The sequence below is a fragment of the Eufriesea mexicana genome, unplaced genomic scaffold (assembly GCF_001483705.2).
Source record: "Eufriesea mexicana isolate 0111107269 unplaced genomic scaffold, ASM148370v2 scaffold4787, whole genome shotgun sequence".
NCBI lineage: Eukaryota > Metazoa > Arthropoda > Insecta > Hymenoptera > Apidae > Eufriesea > Eufriesea mexicana.
The window spans coordinates 3,789-29,394 of record NW_016912777.1 but is presented as its reverse complement, the minus strand read 5'-3'; the positions used below and the strand labels follow the sequence as shown (position 1 = coordinate 29,394).

The 25,606-nt window shown below is 37.0% G+C and overlaps 1 protein-coding gene across 1 annotated transcript in view; it reads right to left on the bottom strand.

Annotated features, from left to right (window-relative positions):
- The window catches only part of LOC108551619 (octopamine receptor beta-1R), a 125,042-nt gene extending 99,787 nt beyond the window's left edge, over nt 1-25,255 (bottom strand). Inside the window, exons 1-2 of the mRNA XM_017905846.1 lie at nt 25,080-25,255; nt 13,922-15,116 (exon numbers count right to left, since the gene is read on the bottom strand). Of these exons, the coding sequence (XP_017761335.1) occupies nt 13,922-14,676 (755 nt within the window). The 5' untranslated portion in view covers nt 14,677-15,116; nt 25,080-25,255. The remainder of the gene's footprint in view (nt 1-13,921; nt 15,117-25,079) is intronic.
- Nucleotides 25,256-25,606: the final 351 nt, after the last annotated feature.

The following is a 25,606-nucleotide window of genomic DNA, read 5'->3' as shown; positions in this document are numbered from 1 at the left end:
TATTTGGAAATAAAAGATGAGCTATTTTTTATATTTCTCAGGCTAATTCTAATATTACTTTTATAATTATATATTTATTATAACTATTTTAATATTACTTTTCCAACTATGGCCCTTATTAGGGTTCTTAGGTCCGCGATACTACGTAATTAATTTTCTGTTTATAATATACCTTGATATATTATTATTCCTATATTCATCTGAAAGATAATTTATTTTTTGAGATAGTATTAAAGCACTGGCAAAGATGCCTTAAGTTGTTCTGCTACTGTGCAAACTAAAGTATACAAGACACATATATGTATGAACCTCCGGAAATTTCGCATAATTAATTATGGCACAACATATCAATCTACTATTACTATTGATTAATTTTTCCCATTTTGCCATGTTTCGGCCTAAAATCGGGTGGTCCTTGATAATCCGGGATAACCGAAGAAGAATAGGTTCACGAAGATTCTGACAAATTTTTGTCATCTCGAAGTAATCTTTGGCATCGTTCGATTCCAATTGCATTCACGATTGAAATGGCGTCTGGAATTCTTTTTCGGTATTGTTACGCACACATGTCACGACGGCAATCATACGAAAGCTGTCACAGGTGATATTGATTTTACACAGCTTTCACACAGAGGAAACTGAGCGGCCGCTGTTGTAAAGGGATTTAATTCCCCATGAAATTTTATTAACCACTGTCGAAACTAGTGATAATACCCCTGTGGCCAATGGAGTGTTCTATTAAGCTTGTTAAGGGTAAAAGATTAACTGAACGATCAGAAATCCGCTTTATATATTAGCTACCTGTGTAACCTGGGAATATGTAATATAAATTGTATTACCTACAGCTATATTTGACGCCGTTGATTTAATTGTCAAGGTATATTTACTATAATTATTAGCATTAATGGATGAGTATTTAACACACATTACAGAGGAACGCGATATATTCCTCGACGCTTATTTACTATGATCATTTAGGCTAAATTGGAATATTGTAAATATAGGTATCTAGATAGCAATTATCTTTTTATCGTGTACAAAATATCTATATCAAGGTATACACGAGGAACGAGAAAATGGACTATAGTAACACTCTACTACCCCTATTTTCTTTCCCCAGTATACTTGGCACATTAAAATTAATTAAAACGTAATAATAATGAGAAAACTTCTCAATTGAGTATCACATGATTTTAAAGAATCATTATAACCAATTATTTTTTAACCATGAACAACATTCCTGTATCAAGTTATACAAGAAAAACGAGAAAATGGACCATAGCAACACCCTACTACCCCAATTTTCTTTCTTCGATATAATTGGCAAATTAAAATTAATAAAACATAATAATAATGAGAAAACTTCTCAATCGAGTATCACATGGCTTCAAAGAATCATCATAACCTACCCCAATCTACGTGCAATTTTCATTGACAGCAAAAATCTAGAATTTTCTTTCTCCAGTATACGTGATACATTAAAATTAATAAGAACGTAATAACGATGAAGAAATTTCTCGATTGGGTATCACGTGGTTTCAAAGAATCATCATAACCTATCCCAATCTACGTACAATCTTCATTGACAACGAGAGTCTAGAATTTTCTTCCTCCAGTATATGTGGTAAATTAAAATTAATAAAAACGTAATAAAGATTAAGAAATTTCTGGATTGGATATCACATAGCTTCAAAGAATCACCATAACCTATCCCAATCTACGTGCAATCTTCATTGACAGCGAAAGTCTAGAAATCTGACACCCTCCGTTCCGTCAAGTTCGATAATTCCAATATAAATATTTAACAAACGTCCCCGGCCGACATGCGGAGTGAATTTACCACTTCACGGTATCTCCGTATGAAGTTTCAAATATCAGCGATTTCCAGCCAAAGGAAACAGACCTGGCCACACAGTGCCAAGGGTCGAGATCGAAGGATTAGGGGGTTGGAGAACGCGCGAGTCGATACGTAATTCGATAACTCTCGGCCTCGGATTTTATCACGATCCTCTGTCCGTGTAATCTCTCCCTTCATCCAGTTCTAGCCGGCAGTTCAGCACCTGTCGGCTAGCTAGGGGTCGCTAATAACCGGAATAGCGCGAAGCTATATTGACCAGCGAGATTTTTCGATGGCGCCGGGTTTCCACGCTTCGAAGAGCCCTCTCCCCATCTTCATACCCCAACCTTCGCTTGACAGAAGAGACGATCGTCTGTTTTGTCTCGTGCCCGTTCAAGGCTTCCGAGCTAGGGGTGAGAAATTTTCACCAAGGTCCGCGGCAGTGGCTCGATACGTATCAGCTCAGGCTATCGGGTGTATCGTAACCGTAATGGAGCGAAGTTTCAGAGACTCGTGTGTTGGGAATTGTTATAATAATCACCGTGATGCAGCTGGGTCGCAAAATCGATCAGAAGTCGAAGCTTATGGACGAAGGAGCTGATGGTAACCCGAGGAGAAACCTCAGTCACGGCCATGTGGGGTGTGCTTTAATACTCTGGCTCTGTGGATAGCTGTCGCAGCTATCCATCGGTAGTACTCCTTCGAGGAAACCGAGTGTTGTGGCTTTGCTATTGCTCGAGTTCTCTCTTCCCGTGCTTCCGTCCAACTTTTCTGCCACTGAAGATCCCTTTCTGCTGGCTAGCAACCTGGTCCCTGTCTTTTTCTATCGCAATTTCATTTTTCTCCTTTTACGTTCCACTTTTCATATGCTTCGTTCACTTGAAAAATCCTTTTCTACTTCTTTACGTTGGTACTTACCTTGGATCCTTTTATTACTGAATTCCCTTTATTTGATGGTGTCCTCATTGCACCGTTATTCTTTTTATTACTAGAATTCCCCTATTTTTAATAATCCCCAAGAGAGCTGCCATTCTTAAATCAAGTAGAATATCTCGTATTTCCTTCTATCTCTCTTCATTCTAAACACCACTTCCTTCTGTAATCAACAGTTCTTTCCTCCGGTTGTTCTTTGAGCTCTTCTTTAATTGCTGGAATTCCTCTCTTGATAGTCCTTTGCACTGCTCTCTCTCACTCTCTTTCTCTCTTCTTTTCACTGCTAGAAAATTCTCGTTCTTTAAAAGTCGGATTTTTCTCCCTGTCATTAGGATCCCCCTAGAACCCTCTTCCTTGGTGAGATTACTTCCCTGAAACGTGGGAATTTATTTAAGTCCCAATTTCATCGCGATAGACCGTAACACAACCCCCAGAAGATATTGCCGAAGGGGAAGCCAGGGTAACGTGATAGATTATTTCCTACCACCTATCCAGGATGGACACTCGCCCATGGTAGATACTTGGCAGAGCAGAACTAGCAGAGAAATTCTCCGAGAAACTTCCGTGATGAGTCAAGATAAAGCGAATAATTTTGCAGAAAGTGACAACTCCTGACGCCTCGCTGGACCACTGAGACTTGGACTAAACCGCAGAGGATGTCACTGGCAGATAGCTGACCAAGGAGGAACACTAGAGCTTCGAACAAGCCACTAATGGGAACAACCGAAGGCTTAGGAATTAGTTAGAAGCATTCTTGAAGAAGAGAGCAGTAGTTCGTTACCTATCCATCTATATTGGCAGCAGAGAGTCCATGACAATCGATATGCTTAGCCTGTAATGGCATCCGGTAGGTGGTACCTTTCATACTCGAATCTTGTCTCCTTTCACGATATTTTATAGGCGATATTTTATAAGTTTCATACGCTGACATAGAAGTGGGACTTGAATAAGTACTGCCTTGAAAGAATGTCAAGTGTGTTTGGGCTTAGAATGAAAGTGACCGTGTGCAAGAGGATTAACTGCAAAGAATGTTTATGGTAGAGTCGAGTGGAAGTTTAGGGATGCGTCCAGAATGGTGTTGTTTTCGTTATGAAAAAGGACAGAATGAATGCTTTAAATAAGGGTGCAAGTGTGCGGGCAGCTCCAGTCTACAGTCTCTAGGAATATTTTGGAAGTTGCTAAGAGTGTGTCAGTATGAAGTGAAAGTCGAACGTGCCCATAATAAGAGGATTAACTGCAAAGAATGTTTATGGTAGAGTCGAGTGGAAGTTTAGGGATGCGTCCAGAGTGGTGTTGTTTTCGTTATGAAAAAGGACAGAATGAATGCTTTAAATAAGGGTGCAAGTGCGCGGGCAGCTCCAGTCTACAGTCTTCAGGAGTCTTTTGGAAGTTGCTAAGAGTGTGTCAGTATGAAGTGAAAGTCGAACGTGCCCATAGCGAATCTCTCTTAGCCAATACTCTATGTATCAGCTTATTTTATTCCATTAAGAAGTTGTTATGGTAAAAAGTGAAGCAAACTCTAGATTCCAGCGGTGTGGGGGCGATCCCTTCCACCAATGTTCTACCCTTTTGTCTCATCACCAGTCACCTGAAGACGATTTTTGACCTGCGAGGCCCTGAACAGTTCTCGCTGTTCTCACCATTCGCCCGTTGAATAAAGATTTACATAGTTTCTCTACAGTTTTCACACAGTTTACTATTCCTTGCGTAATAATCCCTTTAGCAGAAGTAAAACAGCACTATTTTAGCCAATCCACCCAGCCTGATCTCTACATAGGTGGTGTTAAAACGGAGGGACCAAGTGGACTCGCGTGTGAGGCTATTCTAGCTAGTCCATGCCTCGGTTGACCGATGACAGAGTTTAGGTCGGAGACGATATACGTATTAAGAGGATGGTTGATCGCCAACTTGCGAGAAACATGCTACATGTAAACGTCCCTTTGGTGACGAGTACAAGAAGGTCGCCACAGTGGGAATAGCGAAGTACATAAACGTGATGTGCATTAATCGTTGCAGCCACTGCAGCGTTTAATCCTCCAGGGACTAAGAAGGTAATCGATGAAATCATAAACACGTCATAGTGGATGATAATAAATTATTTATAAATTAGTCCGGTAATAAAATTTACAGATTGAAAGATATAGTTTGTTATTTGATAGATAATATTATATAGGTGATTATCATTAGTATAACTATGACTAAATGAGATTATAACGAAGATAAAAGAGGGAAGAAGAAGATGAAATATTTTTTGAAATTGTAGAATATTTATGACGATGAGAACAACGCGTTTGTAGAGGAAGAGCACTCTGAGAGTGGAAGAAAATATTACTACAGTGGTGTTTGCGAAACAAACGCGAATCCCTTTACCCATGGATTTTATACTTGCTTCCATTGCAAATTTCACTCGCATATACAGCGCCATGGAAACACTGTGTTCGCGTTAAGGTAACCACGTAGGAAATATAAGAGAATATCAATGATCCCTGAGAGGCAGCACAAAGGCATTTCCTTGTAACAGTACATATTCAGTTTCAAACCTTCCGAGTCCCTTTTCCCGCCTTTTTTCCAGCAAACATTGCAAAATACAAAAGGTACAGAGAAATATCCCGATGGAATCAAGGAAAGGAAACATTGAAACAGACACGAGCATACGTATTATTCTTTTCTCTTAATAATTGAATAACTTTGTAATCTTTGCAGTTTTATTTCTCAAGAATATTTACGCTCATTAATTATTTCGAATATTTTCGTATTTCTATAAAAATATACTCCCTTAGGATCAGGTAACAAGGTAATTAAAATGTCTACACTAATTAAAAGTGTCGGCACAGAATTTGTCTTATTTGAAAATTCTAATTAAAGCTAGCTTTTACTTTGCTGTAAAGCTAAAGCACATAGTTCGTACAGAGACAACTTTCAATTTTTAATCAAGTAATTCTTTCTGAATGACTATTCCAAGCTTTAATGAATGCTTCCTTTTGTCTTGTCACAAAATTGAACTATGTAACTTATAAGAAAAGAATTTTCAATTTTTGTTGAAATAATTATTTTGATATGCTCATTCTGTAAACTCATAATTCTTAATTTAAAAATATAAAAATGAAAAAATCATAAACTTGATGGATTTATTACCTATCATTATTTTCTTCGCATATTAATTATAAAAGAACCTAACAGATTATTGTTTCTGTCAACTAAGGTACCTTAAAATATACATTTTTGTGAGCACAATAAGTAGCATCGAAATGAGGAAATCGACGAAAACAAGCTGAATATGCTTTTCTCATAAAATCCCGAAGTACCAGCTTAAGATCCTTATAAGAATAGCATCTTTGTTATTAAGTAGTTCTTATACCTCCTAGAATACTGTAAGCGGCCAAAGTCTTAGACTTTCCTTAACACCCTGTATAATAAATAAAGGAGAGTCTGACGAGTAGCAGCAGGAACGAAAGGAGCAACGCAAAGTGTCTATGTAATCGTCGGAAAATTAGTTGCGACACGACGGAAGTTGTTCCAATTTGCTAGGTTCCGCGTGAAATCTTGCCTCTGGTAGCCTAAAATTGGGCCGACGGAAGATAAAGCGTCGGCACGCGATTGTTCGCAGTTTCGCCATGAATCCCGAAGAACGAAGGGCGAAGCACTCCCCAGCCCGTGATTAACCCTTTCAGCGCTGAGTTGTGCGACGTTAAGTGTGTGCTATTAGCTCTCGACTTTTTACAACTAAACAGGAAAGACCAAACACGTGTCAGGTGGTCTAACCGAGAGACAAATGTACACTGATAAGCACACTGCCAAACGAGTAACACAATTTCTTAATAAATATACAGTAAATGAATGGAGCGAGTAGGGATGGCACGAGTGCAGTCCTGGAAGAATATTAAGAGTATTTGGGACCTAGGACGTAAGTGACAGCATGCAGGAGGATCGATTGTAAGGGATATTTATGTAGAAAATAGCACGAATACGGCCCTGAAAGTATATTTAAGAGTATTTGGGACCTAGGACGTAAGTGACAGCATGCAGGAGGATCGATTGTAAGGGATATTTATGTAGAAAATAGCACGAATACGGCCCTGAAAGTATATTTAAGAGTGTTTGGGACCTAGGACGTAAGTGACAGCATGCAAGAAGATCAATTGTAAAGGATATTTATGTAGAAATAGCAGAAATACAGCTCTGAAAGTATATTAAGAGTGTTTGGGACCTAGGACGTAAATGACACCATGCAAGAAGATCAATTGTAAGGGATATTTATGTAGGAATGGCACGAGTACAGTCCTGAAAGAATATTAAGAGTGTTTGGGATCTAGGACGTAAGTGACACCATGCAAGAAGATCAATTGTAAGGGATATTTATGTAGGAATGGCACGAGTACAGTCCTGAAAGAATATTAAGAGTGTTTGGGACCTAGGACGTAAGTGACAGCATGCAAGAAGATCAATTGTAAAGGATATTTATGTAGAAAATAGCCCGAATACGGCCCTGAAAGTATATTTAAGAGTGTTTGGGGCCTAGGACGTAAGTGACAGTGCACATTAGGGTCGATTGTTCGAGATATTTATGTAGAAATGATACGAGTGCGGCCCTGAAAGAATATTAAGAGTGTTTGGGACCTAGGACGTAAGTGACAGCATGCAGGAGGATCAATTGTAAGGGATACTTATGTAGGAATAGAGGAAGTATGGCTCTGGAAGAATATTAATAGTATTTGGGACGTAGGACATAAATGACAGCAAGCATTAGATATATTTATGACGAAACAAGTGTGCATAGTTACTTTATTACTCTATTATATTTTTTATTATCAGCGTCCCATGACTCGCAAACACGCAGACCACCATGACACCACTTGGACTAGGCCATAGTAAGAGCCTATAACTTAACAGTAGGCTCAATTGCACTCCCATGCTATTCAGCTTGTGCTTAGTCCCTGTTTTAGTTAAGCCTATTGCGTAGAAAGAAACTGTCTAACGTTTTAATTTCGAACTATCAACTATTTAGTAACGAAATCTTTTTCTCTATGAATATCTGTCACCAATTTAGCGGAAATATCATCAAACGAAGTCAAGAAACAATGATGCATGTACGATATCCGTGGAAACGTGTCAAATGCATCTCGGGAACACCCGTGTGAGTTGCGCGCGCATCTCGAGTCAACAAGATGGCGGAGGTGAGCCGCGGAATGGCAGAACTCGAGGAATTGCAGGTTAATTGCCAGTTTATTGATGTCTCGACGGTATATCGAGCTTTACAAAGCTTCTTGCAATGATTTATGTCAGCTTGTCGAGCTCTTTAACGAGAAGAAATTGAAAGACGTATCAGATGATAGAGATTCGCCCGTTTTATTCGCTTATCGCTTAGACGTTGAAGCGACTCGCGGCAGATGATTTCGAAACAAATTACCCGGAACGAAATCGCGATTTAAGGGAAACTGACAGGTTATTCCACGCCTGTTAAATTCCTTCCGTTTCCTCCAACCTTTCTTTCCTTTTTCTTCCTTCCCCCTTCCCTTCTCCAAGTGTAAATAGACTTTAGGTGCGAAGAAAAATGGCCTCCAGCGGTAAAAAAGAGGGAAGTGGACGACGTGAAAGGCAAATTTTGAGTTGATTCGAGGCAAGTTAACGATGATAAAATGAGACAGGGGAGGGTAAAGTGGTTCCCTTTGATGAGACGATTTTTTCATTTCTCGTCGTTCTCGTGCATTTGCATTTTCATCGTTTGCTCCTCAAATTTTGGTACCGATATCTAATCATATAATATACTTAATATTTCAGTGATATTTAGATTTCCAAATGTGATAAAATATATGGATAAATATTCTGCTTATCACGGATAATAGGAAATATTTATCTATCAAACAATTTTAAGAAAAATTACGGTCAAATTAGAAATCTTTTCAGTTATTAGAATACATTTTGCAACTTTTTTGTCTCGTATCTCATCATTCATGAATAGTCAAATTAGAAAATAATTAAATGGAAGGATATACAAACTTTTGATCCCTATTAAGTATAGATTAAATGGTGGAATTAATCGTTGCTCATCCTTGGCAGAATTTAGCCCCATAAATGATTGAAGAAACTTCGTGAACCAAGCAAGTTGGTATGAAGCTTTAATTAAGGTTCCTAGAATCTGACTATACCAACAGAATGGCGATTAACGTATCGTAACTCCATCTTCAACGATGGACATCCGCAAGGACAACGGTAACAGGTTCTAGGATCACCAGGCAAGGCTCTTCTTAATTAGTACTCCCAAGCGTGATCCTGGCTGCATATTCCGTACACTTGATCACGAATTGATCATGAACAAATTGCGAGATTTAGTTCTCGAAGACCGCGAATAACACACGAGAAACCTATCAAAAATTCCGAACTCAGAAACTCACGAATAAATATAAAATTCTGGTTTCCAAATTATTATTCCGTTTAAATAAAAATTCCCTGAACTGTCGATCAATTTATATTTTAAAAAATTAAAATTAATACTAAAACATTTCTGCATTATCCAAAATGTTTCAAAAACATTTTTATCCTTTTCATTTTTATATAAAAGACACAGCAATTTTGATACAACTTTGCTGTCAAAATGACAGCTACTAAATTTCTTAAAAATATAGAAAGTGGCCCAGAACTGGAAAACTGGTACCAAAATATCTCTATACATAGGATGGCTCCCTGCAATAGCGTTAGAATCGATAAAATTCGTCATTGCCGAAGAGATAAGGCCCCTTTCTCGGACAAAAATCCGAAGGTTCCAAGGCCCCGGATGTGTAATATCGCGAGTGGTACGTTTATCAGTATCCCGCAGGAACATGTCCACGGGATATAAGAAACCGACCAAAAGGCATTCCGCTTCAGCCTCTAGAATCCCTGGATCGATTCATAATCACGACCTGGCCACGTCCCTCCTCGCAGAAGACGTTCCACCCTTCCCATTTGCCCGTTCCAACTTCTCCACCTCGTCTTTCGAGCATCGGTGGTAGTGCCATCGTTGTTGGAACGATTACGCTGAACAGTGGGACATAAATCTTTGAAAGGGTCCTTAGAAAATATCTGCAAGTCTAAAGGCTTGGTCGTAACCAGAGCTTGGTCGTAATTATTCGACACGGGAAATCGAAAAGAAACTGAGACGAGAGGTTTACCGTGCCCTCTGTGACATTTGACAGCTTCTTACTTATAATCACTGTGGAAAACGAATAGGTTAGAACGACTGGCTTCAGACTTTTCATTTTTAATTTGCAATTAGTGGAATATTTGGCAAAATCAATGCTCGACCTCTTTCTAAATATTTTAATATAAAATATTCGAAAACAAATTTAGGGGGGAATTTTAGACCAAAGAATGTTTTACCAAAAATTTGTTAGAAATGAATCTATGTATGAATTATTCCGTGACTTTTCGTCGTATTTATATCGTACAGAATAATGTAAGATTATTAAAATAATTTTGTAATTGGATTATAATTTATTCAACAAAATTTTTAATATTTCGTTACAATATTGACATTTACTTTAGCAATTTGCCTCTATTTTTCCCAGGGATGAAGCAAGAACCTGAAAGCTGAACTCGAGGAAGGAAACACTATACAACGCCGAATTACGCTATACTTCAAACAACATACCATCGTTGAAAGTGAAAACTTCTCAGACTCGGAGCTGCCAATTAAATTTCCATCGAGCATCTCGAAAGTTGAATTCTTCAATTTAACCCGTTGCTCGTTTCTTCCCGATCAGCGAGGAAGCAACTGGGATACGAATAGTAATTTAATCAGGAACTCGCAGCTATCTATTAATCCCAGCTCGCTTAACCGACCATTCCAGATAAAAAATTGGTCAACGAAGCTTGGGAAAATTTACGAGCTTTTCTCTTCCGCCCTCTTCCCCCCGCCCGACTTCGGCCAAGAGAATGGAATTGCGAGTCGGAACATCTCGCGAAGCCAACATCCCTGTAATTACTCTCTTCTCGCAGTTAATTACGATTTTCGCGTTTCGCTTCTTTCGTCTCTCGACGGCTGCGATCGTTCGCTAAAAAGCACGAGCGTGCGTCACCCGATTCGCGGAGGGGTGAAAAATGACCGTCACGGTTTTGGCACTTTTTAGACGCACTGCCCTTCAGTCCCGATCTTGACAATGGAATTACGCGAATTTTTGTACCTCTGGCTTTTCTCCAGTATTTTCTATAATTTTGGAAATGAGAATTGTCAACGACGGATTTATATTTAGTAGACAGTCGCTTTGGTGAAAGAAGTTTTGACAGGGAAATAAAAATGTGTATTATTTAAATTTATACAGGATTAATTTAGTTTCCTAATTAGACGAATTCTCGAATTGAAATATAATTTTAAAAAATTTCTGAGGTTGCTAGGTGAATATAAAAATTTATTCTCAACCCTGTTTGCCTTTTAATTTTCTTCTAAACACTGGAATATTCTCTTTCTTTATTTTTCCACACAAAATATATAAATAAATATTTGTAATATATTTTTACATCCATGGTACCTAATTTTTGTACTTTTTCGTGGTTATAAAAATTCGGAGGGGCCATGTAGCCCTCGTTGAGAATCACTCGAAGCCTCTAACAATGTCTCCTAATTCACAGTTACAATCCAGCTCATTATCACGCCAACAATGCTGCAGGAATTTTCAAAAACGTGAAAAATCTCGTTAGCCGACCCTCGTCTCTTTTTGGTGTCCAAATTCTCCTGGAATTTTCTCTAATTTGATGCAACTACCAGAACTACTCTGCTGACCCGAAACAGTTGTCCTGACGAGATAATTCGCTCTCGGATCAAAATGGAGGGACATATATACGCGTAGAACGTTGTATCTATCGTTAGTCGTTATTTACATCGTTATTTGCGTCGTTATTTACACGTGCCTGGTCCAGGTAGACGAGTCGAACGACTCCTGGAAGATGCATAAACGTTCTCAGCTGCGTAGCATCGGTTCTCCAGTTCTCGCGTCGGTGATTTCCGGCCGACCTCAACGTATCCAATTTCCGGTCGACGAGAAAAAGGAGTCTGCGTGCCGATATTTCCGACTACACCGATCAGGATGTCAGGAAATGGTTCTTTCGGCCAAGCAATTGGTGGGAAAAGTGAAACTAGACGGTTTTACGCGAGGACTCCCGTGTGGTGATATTAGGGATGGCAAATGGGCCAGGGACGAGCGAACCAGGTAACAAGATGAAGATAATAACATTCTTGGGATGGTGGAATTTATTGCATGTGAAAAATGATGGATATGCCAATGCAGGCTTTCTGAAAAATTATTTTTTATGTGATGGTACAGATAAATGACTTGTTAAAATTTTGTATTAGAATAGGTATTATTAATTAGGTACGATTCTACTGTGCGAGCTTTAAGCTTTCGACTATTTAGAATAGAAGATAAAATACTATCGTTTCGATAGAAGCTTCCATTTATTTTTTTTTTATTCGAGCTTTTTTATTTTATGATACATGATGTGAAAATGATAGATATGCCAATACAAATTTTCTCAAAAATTGTTTTCTAGTTGATGGCACAAATAAACTATTTATTAAAATTTTGTATTAAAATAAGTATGATTAATTAGGTATGATTCTACTGTGTGAGCTTTAAGCTTTCAACTATTTGAAGTAAAAGTTAAAATAATATCGTACGTTAGAAGCTTCTAATTTTGTTTATTTGAGCTTTCTCATCTTATGATTCACGTAGACTAATTATTAAAATTTGGTGACCTATCAGGTGCTAGAAGAGACAAATGGAAAAGGAAGAGATGCATTTCGTCCTGGGCCTGTTAGTGGACTCATTAGTAAGGCTACCTAGTAGACCCTGCCTTAGACGAGAATACTATTGGAAGGTCTGGAAGTTGTATATATAGGAAGTGGAGGCTTTTCCTCCTTGAAGTTGGAATCCATCTAGTGGCAAGAGTGAGAATAATGGCCGCTACACCACCATAAACCTAAGCTGTCTCCGGGTCTCTCTAGATTGGATCAAGGGACAATCAGATTCTTACTTACTTTGGCAAAAGTTTTGGTTCTAACTAAGATGTTTCCGAATCAATGTCTTCTATAAAAGCTAGGAAGACATTGGAGAAAAGAATGTTGCGAGGAATGTAGGAGGAATCAGACAGCAAGGATCTGTCGAAAGCAGAGGTAGAGCGAAAGAATGTTGGATTAAGTTTGTTAAATATCGTTATTATTTCACTGGTATTTCATTCACTTATCGAAGAGCTGTCTGCAATTCAACGTTCCTATAGTATGTTAGCCAGTGTGCAATTTGGAACAGAGCGTAGAATAATTATCGCGAGTACGTGTCAAATACTCTTGAAATCTCGATACAGCTTCGAGCTTTCCACATAATTGCATGCCTAAATAATTAATGAGATGGCGGACGCAAAACACGGTAATTAGCGAGTTATTCATGAAATGCAATAGAACCAATCCCGAAGTTCCGTTGAACATTTCGCTTTGTTAGTAAATTCTTTAGTTAGCGTCTCATCGCGAAATCTTATTATAAACATACTTCAGATAAATGGTCGAGAAGAAAGAAGAATTTCGAGAAATTCGAATATTAAAAGTTTTAATATTAAACATACCTACTGTACGTAAATAAATAATTAAATTTCAGGATACACGAACTGAAAGTTTAGATTTTTCCCTATACTTGCTCGTATGATAAATGCCCAATAGATACCTAATACGCAATCTTCCATTAACGATTTTAATATTAATTAAAAATTAGCAGTGCAGATATAGATTACAATTTTCTCCCCTTCGACAGTAAAATTTTATCTAAAAGGTACCCAGCTAAACTTCGATTATGGCTGGTTTAATATAACTTTAACGTTAAATGTACTATGGCTTAAAACTGTCATTTAAAATTCCTTATTGAATCTTATCATCTTAGCCACTCGTTTTCCTAATTTTTCTTCCCAGATATACGTGTAATCAATCTTTCGATATCTCGAATTGTTTCATTTCATCAAGATTCTATTGCTTTCTCATTCACCGGTTATTTGACCGTGGCAGGTTCAGCGTCAAACCTCGCAGTGACCCCAAAATCCTAAGCAATAATATTTGTAGTATGTACCATAATAAACACAAGAAGAGCAAAAGCAAGAGGATCCAAACTGAACTTTGGAATAGAAAATGCAACTCACCGGTACAGCATCCTCTCCTGACGATCAGCCTCCCTATAAATCTTGTAGTACATGGCGATCATGATGATCCCGGGTAGCCAGAAACTGACACTGGAGCTGATCACGGCGTAGAGTTTGTTCACTTGGAACATGCACACGTCAGGGTAATTCCTGCGGAACTCGAGGTGCTTCTCAGTGGTGTACCATCCGGCGAAGATAGGCAGGAAGCTCATCACCGTCGGCGAGCACCAGACCACGCTCAGCATGGTGCTCAGTCGAAGGTTGGTCATGATCAATGGATAGTCGAGCGGCTGGACGATCGCGTAATAACGATCCACGCTGATGCAGCAAAGGTGAAGAATGGAAACGGTGCTGAAGAACACGTCCAGGGAGTTCCAGACGTCGCACATGAAGTAGCCGAACAGCCATCTGCCGGACAGCTCGACGGACGCGTTGAACGTCATGGCGAATATGGCTACCAGCATATCGGCCAGAGCCAACGAGACCACGAAGTAATTGGTAATTACCCGGAGCTTCCTGTGCCTCATTACCGACACGATCACCAGCAAGTTGCCAAAGAGAGCGCAGAGGATGATGAAACCCATGACGGTAGCTTTCATCGTGAGAAGAAGGACCTGTTCCAACTCGTGGCTGTTCTTATGGACGTAAGGATTGGTGGAACGGTTCGATTGGCCTGTGTCTATGAGCACTGTGGACAGGTTAGGCAGGTCTGTAGCGTTGCTCGGGTTCTCTTCCATCGTCTCGTTCAGCTCCATCTTTCAGAGATCAGGCCTTGCTGCTGGGTCTATCTTCCAGGTTCTTTGGTCTGGTTCCGTTACCGCGATTCCACTCGCTGCTCGACACCCTCTTCCGCTTCTTCGACGTCCTCGTCGACGTGCTTGCACGGGAAATCCTGCCAGGCCATTGAAGAACGGAAATGAGGTTTTGGTTCAGTTGGCTAACGGAGAATGTCGTAGTTAGAGCAGTCAGATGTCAATAGGTGCTCGGCTGCGTTAGTCGCGGGTTCCCAGACAGACATTTTCCTAGAGGAACTCTAGCTGAGCATTGGAGTTCATGCGAGCTCGAATCGAGATTCTTCGGCAGATTCTTTGGAGACGTTCCAGGAGGTACGTGCCACGGATGGAGTTTGATGCGGTGTGCGACGTTGGGGAGTGACGTGGGGCTGCTCCGTGCGCTCTTTGGTCATCCTGGGGTCCTGGAATTGGAAGAGACCACAGGTGAAGATGATTATGCTGTGCGACGTGCTTTCGGAAGTGTTTGGGAAAATCGTCAGTCGCCAATCGACTACGACGTTACTTGTTAAAAATGGGGAAATGTTATTTACCTCGAACGCAATTTATTGTTAAATTTATTTATTTATTTTTTCCGTTCTATTTTAGTGAAATTCCTGATAGTATTATAATGTGGTCTACTGATTCCGTTGACGACGAGTATTAGGAATCTTGGATTTTTATTTTCATTCGCGTGTATAATAATTCATCGTCTGTTCGTAATCAAGGATTAACGCTATGTTATTTTTTCGAAGTTTCGGGGTTGGAAAAATGTTGGAAAAATAGTCGTCATCGATAACGGAGATTGTTATTGACAATTGGACAGTTGGTCGTTTGCAGAATTCGTTCGTGCTTGCCCGTCGACGAGAAAATTAAATTTCGAATGGAACTGGGATTACGGGAGAATTGCCTGGAACAATACCTTGACGAAATATGCCGATTCCAAAAGGATTGCAACGTAAAGCAAATATTGTTCGTCGCGGTCCGTTGGACACCCGTCGAAATTGCTTTGGAAAAATCGTTACGTGGGCACCTGGCTCGGGCAACGTGGTACGGACTAGGTAATTACGAACCTCTTTCTTCTTGAATTAATTAATCCGATGCAAGAATAATATGAACGTGCGTGTAAAAAAATTCGAGAATAACATTTCCGGTTCTGCCGTTGAGAGGCACGTAACGATGTCATATCAATGGGAAGAGTAAAAATAGTAATATAAGAAGTAAAACTAGCGCAATAATAAATCCAGCAAATAATGTGGCAAATAATATACTATATATTATAGTAAATACAAATAAATAATCTAATAAATATTTAGTACAATAATTAATATAATAAGAAATATTTCGACCCAATTACGACACAAAATTTTCCAAAAATTAATTAAATTAGCCAATACCTATAAATTATTACATAAAATAATTATTACATCAAATAATGTAATAAAAATCCGAAATAATTTTCTTAGTGGAAGCAAAAATAAATTAAATTAAAGGAGCAATATTGAATAAAAATCTGTACAGTGAAACAAGCAGAAATATCTCGGACAGACGCAGTATCATCTTTTCCGAACAAAAACGGATGGGATTATTGGAAGGGGGAGCATGCGAAAAACTAGGAAAGAGAATTTATCTCTAATCAAATGAGAAATGCATCCAGAGCCATATTTTTCTACCTCGCGGAAGGAAATAATGTTATCGCGGAAAACATTGACTCTTCTGGGAAATTAAAATGCAACCCTCCTCGCGAAAGAATGGGAGTATGGGAGAACTGGAATGAAAGAAGAATCTGCTTACATTGTACGTGCTACTTATTCAGCCATTTGATTTCTTCGATTAAGCGCCTGTCTGTCATCGACTTGACTGCATTTTAATTGCACGCGTATCGCTGCACGTCCATCTTCGAGACGAAACACAAGCGGAATATATTCTTGCCAGAGTGATCATTCAAATGCAAATACTCGCTATGGTGCTCTAAGATTTAGAGACTCGCGATAAATAATGCATCGTACAACTTCAACGAACGTCGTGCCGTGTATTATCGCGAATAGTACGAACGAATAATTCTCTATTTAAATTCTCGAACATTTAAAAAGGACGCTAATTCTTCGGTAATTATATGAAACTAATATTATTCATTGCCAATCTTTCCAAATCGAAAACAGGGTAGAAAAATTGAAAAGAAATCACAGTTTCTGTGGTAATAGTTGACATAGATTTTTAATATATATATATATTGATGTAAAATAGGTGATTATGTAAGAAAGTATGAGTGGATCGAGTATTCCTGGATAATTTTTAGCCTCAAATATAATATTGTTTAATAAATAAATAATATTTTTCATTTAAATATAGTATCCACAATTAACATTTTCTATCTTACGTTATTAAGAGTACTTGAAAATTAAGAATTATTAAAGTTATGTAAATTCATCAAATTTTGAAACTATTATATTCTATACTTAACATTTTCATTTAACAATTAACATTTTCTACCCTATATTATTAAGTGTACTTGAAAATTAAGAATTATTAAAGCTATATAAGTTGATCAAATTTTGAAACTATTATATTTTATGCTTGAAGATAAATATTATCGTAGATGCTGGCTTACTTTATAAATCGATTCAAAATTAATTTTAAATCAAATTTCAATTGCAGATTAATTTTAAATTTAATTCCAATTCGAAATTGAACTTAATACATAATCATAAAATACCATCTCCCCTGATTAAATTAAATTTCCCAATTAAATCCTATTACAATTTAATTACCTCTAACTATTTTCTTTTCAGCATTACATTCCATTGATAATACTGTACAACGAATTTTAGCTTGTTTTCTAATTTTTAATATCTACAAATATCTGTCAAATGATAATAGCCCACCAGGGCCGTAGTCAAGCATAATCGACACCAAGATCATCATCCATTAGATCCCATTTTGCATACACGTAACATGTACACGTTCTCATGTACTTTTTCATACCAATCGCAAAATTATAAGAAACTTCTCAAAATCATTTGTAATTGAGCACGATTTCGGTACTCGATACATAAATACCAATGAACTATATTATAACTATAACTATGCTATAACTATACTATAAAATTATTAAAAATTAAACTCTCTCCTAACTTTTGAGACAAGACTAAACCTCCCAACAATTATGCAACACTTCCCAATTTTTCCAATTGAAAAATTGTTTCCAATTTTTACGTAACACTTCGTTTTAGCCAAAAATCGTGGGTTTTCAGGAAAATTCACCACCTTCGAAAGCTTAGGCTTATAGGGCAATTTCGATCAAATATTCGTGGTCTACAAAAGTTACCCAATGGATACAGATTAAAATTCGTATTGGACACCGTAATTGATCGATCGTTCGTACGATTAAATCCCTCCATTTTTCACCTCACCCATCCACGCTTTGTTTCGTCCAAAACTACGTCATCCCTCTTTCAGCTGCGTGAAAACCTGACGATTGCATTTTTCTCAAGGACTTCCGGGAACGGGAGCGCCGGAAACCGCACCGACGCCATGGCGCTGATCCCGCGGGATAATCGAAAATTTATTCATAAATTCTATTTTCGCCTTAGATTTCATTTAACGAAGCCAATTACAGGCAAGGGGGTGGAGTTAAGTCGACGTGGTTGATCAATGACCGGCACAGGGAAAATTCGAGGATTTCCCGTGTTTTTCGAAACGAAAAACGCGAGGGTTTTTATTTCTCGCCGGAAACCCGAGCAGAATATATCGTTCCGTTTGTGCCACTGGACTCTTTGCGAGAGTGTTCTGTGTCGAACGTTTGACGCTGTCTAGATGAAAAAAATAGCTTTTTAACGTGCAAGATATCCTGTAAAAAACAGAGGAAGATGTAGAGGAAGATTAGGTAGAATCTGATTAAGTATTATGGATTTTATCGATAGAGATTTTCATGGCTTTTAATATAATGATTTTTATAGTCACAATAGTAACAGGTTTTATGGTCTTTTTAATATAATATCTTTGCACTGAACATCTTTTTCCATTAATGGTCGAAATTTTCGTACTTCTTTAGATTATATATATTATATTAATTTATTTGAAGGTGTTATTTAAGACAAATTAAAATTAATAAAAACATTAATAATAAGAAAACTTCTCAATTGAGTATCACATGATTTCAAAGAATCATTATACCCAATGATTTTTTTACCATGAACAACATTCTGTGAGTGTTGGTTTTATACGTGTGAATGAAAATGAGGTTGAATAAGTGAAACTCATTTGCAGTGATATAAATATAATATATGCAAGTGCAGTTTATGAATAATGTTTGAAAAATTGTTTAGAAGAATGTGCCAGAATAAAACAATTATGTGAGAATTGTCAAAGAGGAAACATGGGTATATAATGGTTAATGAGAAAGTAATGAGAGAGAAGAATTTTTTAGGAAGTGTCAATGAATTTTCTTGTTTCAAATAGTTAATTGCGAGTTGTTTTCATTATTTAAATATTTTTATCAAAATATACTAATGTGTTAACTATTAAAAAACCTAGAAAATATTGGTGTCCATTTCTATCCACAATGGTAACAGGTTTTATGGTCTTTTTAATATAACAATTTTGCACTGGACATCTTTTTCCATCTATGGTAAAAATTTTCATAGTTCTTTAGATTATATATATATTAATTTACTTAAGAGTGTTATTTACTATGGAATATTTTTCGATGGCGATGAATTGATGCAACTTTTTCATTTTGGTGGACGCTATAAATTTATTTCAATATGTTAATTCAATTTCGGTGTAGTTTTGTTATTCGATGATTTTCTGCTGCAGTTTTTCACCACCTTTCCGCCATAGTGAAAAGTTAAATAGCGTTTTGAAAAGGTTTCAAATTTTCCCCGGACTGCCGCTCTGACACTTTGTAAAATATGGTGCACTTCTCCCCTCGCTATAGTTCAATTTTCCATTAGCGTTCAATTGCTCTGGCCATCGTTATTTTTTAATTGCTTGCTTTTCCGTCGAAAATTATTTGACAACCCGAAAACAACCGAATTTCGTTCTAATTCGTGTTATGAAATATTCCATATCTATTTCCGCGGATGAACCCATATATTTTAAAATATCAACAACGTTCGGATATTTCGGAAAAATCATTCGCCTATGGAATTTCGAATTCTAGAACAGGAAAAGAAATAAAAATCTAAATGGATAATTATTAATTAAAATATAAAAATAAATGATTTTCCATTATAAAATATTGAAATATACTATATATTGAATCTTAAATAAATAAACTTATTTATCGTATATGCAAAATAAATTTTCAGGTCGCAGATATACAAACCACAACTATAGCAATTAATATAAGGGTGAAAAAGAAAGTTGGAAGGAAATCCTAGCTCTCTTCGTCAAAAGCTTATTCCAAGTGCAACTCGACACTACTTAGAGGCAAGGGAAAATGACCTACCTCAAGCACCACCCCTGGAATAAAAATTTCTACAACAAACATACTGTGGCTCGATCCTCTGCAAGAAACAAGGATCGCAATCAAGAAAAAGCACCGATAATTCGATAATTCGATAACTTCCTCTCCTAATTATCGTGTACCTTTATCGAGAAACGAAGACCTTCCAGTTTTCCCTTCGTTTCGAACAAACCAACACAAAACTTCTGCAAATTTACGACGACTGAAAACCTAATCAATTACGAAGGAAATTGGATTCGCTCAATTCCCGCTCATTTTCCAAAGAAACCCATTGATTTCCACTGAAATTCTATCAAAAACTGTTCAGCGAAGGGAAAAGAAACGAAAATTCGAAAATTCGTGGAAAATCGATCAAATTTAATGGAAAAATGGCAAAAATGGTTCGACGACTTCGATCCACGGCTAATTATACTAAAGTTTTGGTTAAAACGCAACACCTTTGAATTTTTCTTGCGATCGAGGCAACCTAACCTAAATGTTTCGCAACATCGCGGCGAATAAAGATGTAATCGGTCAGAAAGGAAATTGGATCTGCTTAATTCTCGTTCATTTCCCAGAGAAACGTGTTGGTTTTCATTCGAATTCCGTTCGAAATGCAGTTTACTCGGGAGAATCCGGCGAGAATTCGAAATAAAATATAAATACGAGTACGTAGATGGCGCGCTGTTACGCATTTGAACGAAGGCGTCTTTATGCAAGTTTCCTCGAGGCAAAGACACTCGTGTCGAATTCGTAATAGGAAGACAATTTCCAAATCCCCTGGAATAGGGAACATTTCGGGCATTGGGATTCGAATTCACGATATTCAGAAGTTCGTTGTGTCTCTGGGCAATCGCTTTAACTACCGTGGCCAACGACGCCTTCACCCCTGCCTTCTCTTTTCCCTCTGGATTCCCTATTGTTCTCCTTATTCTGGAATACCAAGATCTCATCCTAAACGCAATCATTTTTTGCAACGAGATATTATTATATCGCGTATACTATACATTACAATACACGTTAATATCCATCAAATGTTTTCATTTTCTGAATCGTACATTAATTTAAAAATTTTCTTCAATTTCTCTACGAATGTTATATATAAATTGAAACGATTTTAATAAATAATATTGTAGTATCGCAGGATTTCCACCTCGTGTATAGGTAACTTTAGCTTAGAAAGTCACGGTGGGTTCGAGGGCCAAGTCGGTCGGAAAAACCCCGGCAATGCGTCAGGCCCTAAACATGACCATATTTGGTCATGTTGAGGGAGGCTTTTGGAAAACGTATACAGGTTGAGGAAGATATAAAAGAAGGCAAAAGTGGTTAGTGAAGAGTTCTTGAGAAGAGTGATTGGAAGAGAATCTTAGGGAGTGATCAAAACAGAGTTGTGTAGAGAGGGGTTATTAATTGTTAGTTGTTTAGTTGTATTTTAGTTGTGAGTCATTAGTCGTAATTGGCTGAATTGTCACTGTGTTGTTGAATCGAATTGTAGTCTTAAATTGTAGCTGATATAGATTCGTATGCTTAATCGTCACGCACATATTGTTAATCATCTATTCTTATTATTAAGTAATAAATAAGTATTATTTATCACCACCCAAGTCTCTAGAATATTAAATAATATCGTGTATTTATTTCTAACGAGTAATAAATTTTAATAAAAATAAATAATATAACATCACGTACTTCGGTATACGTTAAATTAAAAATATAATATGATTAATTATAATCGAAAGTATAGTATAATCTATACGATATACAATATTATATATAAATTGAGAAAGTTTTAATAAATAATATTGTATAACATCGTGTATTTATTTCTAACGAGTGATAAATTTTAATAAAAATAAATAATATAATAACACGTACTGTGGTATACGTTAAATTTAAATGTAGTATAATAGAATCAAGATAAAAATAAGAAGATAATAAACAGAAAATCGCGAGGAACATTTTAAATAAAAAAATGTCGACAAAGATAATATATAAAATTATATTATACCACGAATATTATAGTATTAAATAATACTTTTTCTTAAAGGGTAACCACCCTATTTGAAGCTAAATTCAAAGGTTTCCATAGGAAAGTTGCAGGCTTAAATTAAAAAGTTGCGTAGAAAAATATCGAATACAGTGATTTACTCGCGAGAAGCTCGTAATAAGTATCGCGCAAGCTTCCGAACTTTAGAATTTGATCGTTTCTTAAGGTTTCGTAAGCGTCTTAGAGCACGGAGATAGGCTTCTAGTTTTGGTAATTGGGGTGATAAGACAGTGCTTGGAACGGCGTTGTGTCGACGATTAAATCGGGGCAAGATATTAAACGCGGTCGACCTCGTTAATGGAAAAATTGTTAAAGCTCGGGCACGAGGTAAATTTTCATTAAGATCGTACCCTCGAGCACAGACGCCCCACCTGCTGCGGCAATTAGAAGATTCGTGCACGGAAAGGAGAACGTTGTGCGGCTTGTGGCAAGAGCTTTGCTTTTGTTCCAGCATGTAAAATATTCCCGATGAATTCGCGAGTTAAACAAATGTTCAAAATACTTCGTTGCATACCGCACAGATGCGGGCTTTGTCGATGTTTTGCAGCGCCGTGGTATTGGATTCGCCTCTCTTTTTTCGCTGCTTGGAAAAAGTATCGATGAAAAGTATCATACTTTTCACGGATAAACCCGTATTTACCGAAAGTTTTTGCACACAGGCGTGCATAGAGACTTCTGAACCGTGAAAATGTTTCAAACAAATATATTTTTATACTTTTTCTCACGATTTTAGCACGGCTAATTTCGTTACGAAATATTGTTTACCGATAAAATTTGTTTAGCGTGAAACTTTTTTGGATATTGAACTTGCATTCTAAATAACTTTCAATTGACAACATACTTTGAAATTTGATAGAATAATTAAGTAGGCTAAATTTGTTTCATTTTAGATATTTTAATATTTTTTATTTATGAAATAAATTTAATCGTTAATAGAATTTTGTTTAATATACTTTACAGTACTATACAATATATTGTTTAACATACTTTGAAATTTGGTACAATAATTAAGTAGGCTAAATTTGTTTCATTTTGAATATTTTAATATTTTTAATTTATACAATAAATTTAATCGTTAATAGAATTTTGTTTAATACGAAATACTGTTAAATATGACTCTAAACAATTTTAAATTAACATTGTGAACTTCAATTTATTATATAAATAAAGTATAATTATTTTGTAACGCTATTTTTAACAAAATTATTATCTAAATTTTAACAGTGGAACTTCCATATTAATAAATTAATATTAATTTTAACTTTTATTTAAACTAGTTTATTTTTGTTACGCCATTTAACTATAATTATCAACACACAGTATGCTCAAATATCATTGTACAAATTACTAATCCCAATGTTAAAATGAACCCAATTTTATTTCAATCCAAAAATGATTAACCTCGAAAGCTTTAATTTAAAGAATTAAATAAATTTCAACAAATAACAACAAATTCCCAAACCTTTCTTCCAGGAAGGTTATCATAAATAATTTTAAACTAACATCGTGAACTTTAATTTATTATAAAAATAGAATATGATTATTTTGTTATATTGGACTATACGAAACTATATTTTTAACAAAATTATTATCCAAATTTTAACAGTGGAACTTCCAAATTAATAAATTAATATTAATTTTAACTTTCATTTAAACTAGTTTATTTTTGTTACACCATTTAACTATAATTATCAACACACAGTATGCTCAAATATCATTGTACAAATTACTAATCCCAATGTTAAAATGAACCCAATTTCATTTCAATCCAAAAATGATTCACCTCGAAAGCTTTAATTTAAATAAATCAATAAATATATCAACAAATTCCCAAACCTTTTCTCCAGAAAGGTTATCGTAAACGTTTTATCAGGCATTTTATCAAATCACTACCAGCATAAAATTCTTCTACGACTGCTCGCTACGCAGACCCCCACGGTGTCGAACATATGCTACGCTTGTACTACTGGCATTGGCAAGGCGTTCGTTCTTTCGCAAAACAGCGCTCGTAAATCGAGCAGACTAAGACGTCGTCGTCGAAACGCTCGTCTGGCTAGTAACACGCTTATCCCTCTGCCTCTTCCACCTTGCCATTCTCCCGTATTGTCAAGTAGGAATTTCGAATCGTGGTTTCATTCTATTTCCACTGGTATCCCGCGCACCTGCGCCTCGAACATCCTCCGTGACCGCAATTTTTCGCTTCACCCCGCCTCTGTTCGACTATTAGACCTACGTAGACCTCTTTATGAAGAGGAATGGCCGCTCGTTTCTACCGGAAACGCGCGGAACTCGAGGAACGGCTACCGGAGACGCGTCCTTTCGGATGAACGATTGGTGATTGATGACATTGAAAGAGAGCTGCACGGAGGAAGATCCAGGTGAAAAATGAGGTGGAATTAGGCAAAGAGATGGAATGGAATGATGTATGGCGAAATTCGAAGAGGTAGGTACTCCAGACTAATTCTTTTTGCAGAGTATAGTACTTTATTCTGATCGAATACTCGGATCAAGTATTGGGATTATTTTCTTGGAATGTATAGTAATTTTGGTTTCCTATCGTTAAAAATTTGATTTGACGTCAATTTTTTGAGTCCTCTGTCTTATTCCGATGAACTATTGCTTATTACTATAGCATGTAAAACAGTTTTGTCTTTTTATAATAGAATACATGCTCCTAATATATTTCCCAACGGGGTCACAAATAATCACCTAACTTCGTTAATATGGCGCTAACGAGGCTCTAAATTATCGTATCATCGAAAACCAATAACCCAACCACGGTATCCAAAAATATCGAGAGAAAGAATAGTATTCGACTCGACTAATAGTGGTTAAAGAGATGCAATATTCAGTGGGAGTGTAATAATAGTCGTTTGCAAAGTGAACAGTTACCTCAAGATTCCACAGGTGCAGTGGTTCCCGACGTGTAACGAGCATCATGTTATCCGACGCGAAGCTCTCGTCCCTGTTGTCTCCTCCATTTCCGATCAACATTTCACTACCGATCCTCGAATCGTCCACATACTTCAAAAATCTTCAACACACCTCCAACTTCTTCTCTACACACTGTCAATAGACTTCAGCAGAATGTCTGTTGGTCACTTTGTTCCATCCTGTCACCCAATTCGATTGATCCTAGCCTAATTAGTCTAGCCTTTGACACCTGTTTGATAGATTCCTTTAGTCCTAGATCGGAATTAACGACCGTCTTTTCTCGCGAAGTTTCCTTGAAAAATTTCCCAAGGAACTCGCATCTTTTGCACTCCTTTTCCCCTTTGTTTTTCGTTTTTCCAACAAAAGAGTTAGCTATCGGGTACACCGGCTGAAGCCAGACCAAGCAGAGGGAGCGAATTAGTCTCGTCGAGGGATTAAGCTGGGACAGTGTTCGCTGTTCTTAATTAAAATCTGCACCAGCCACG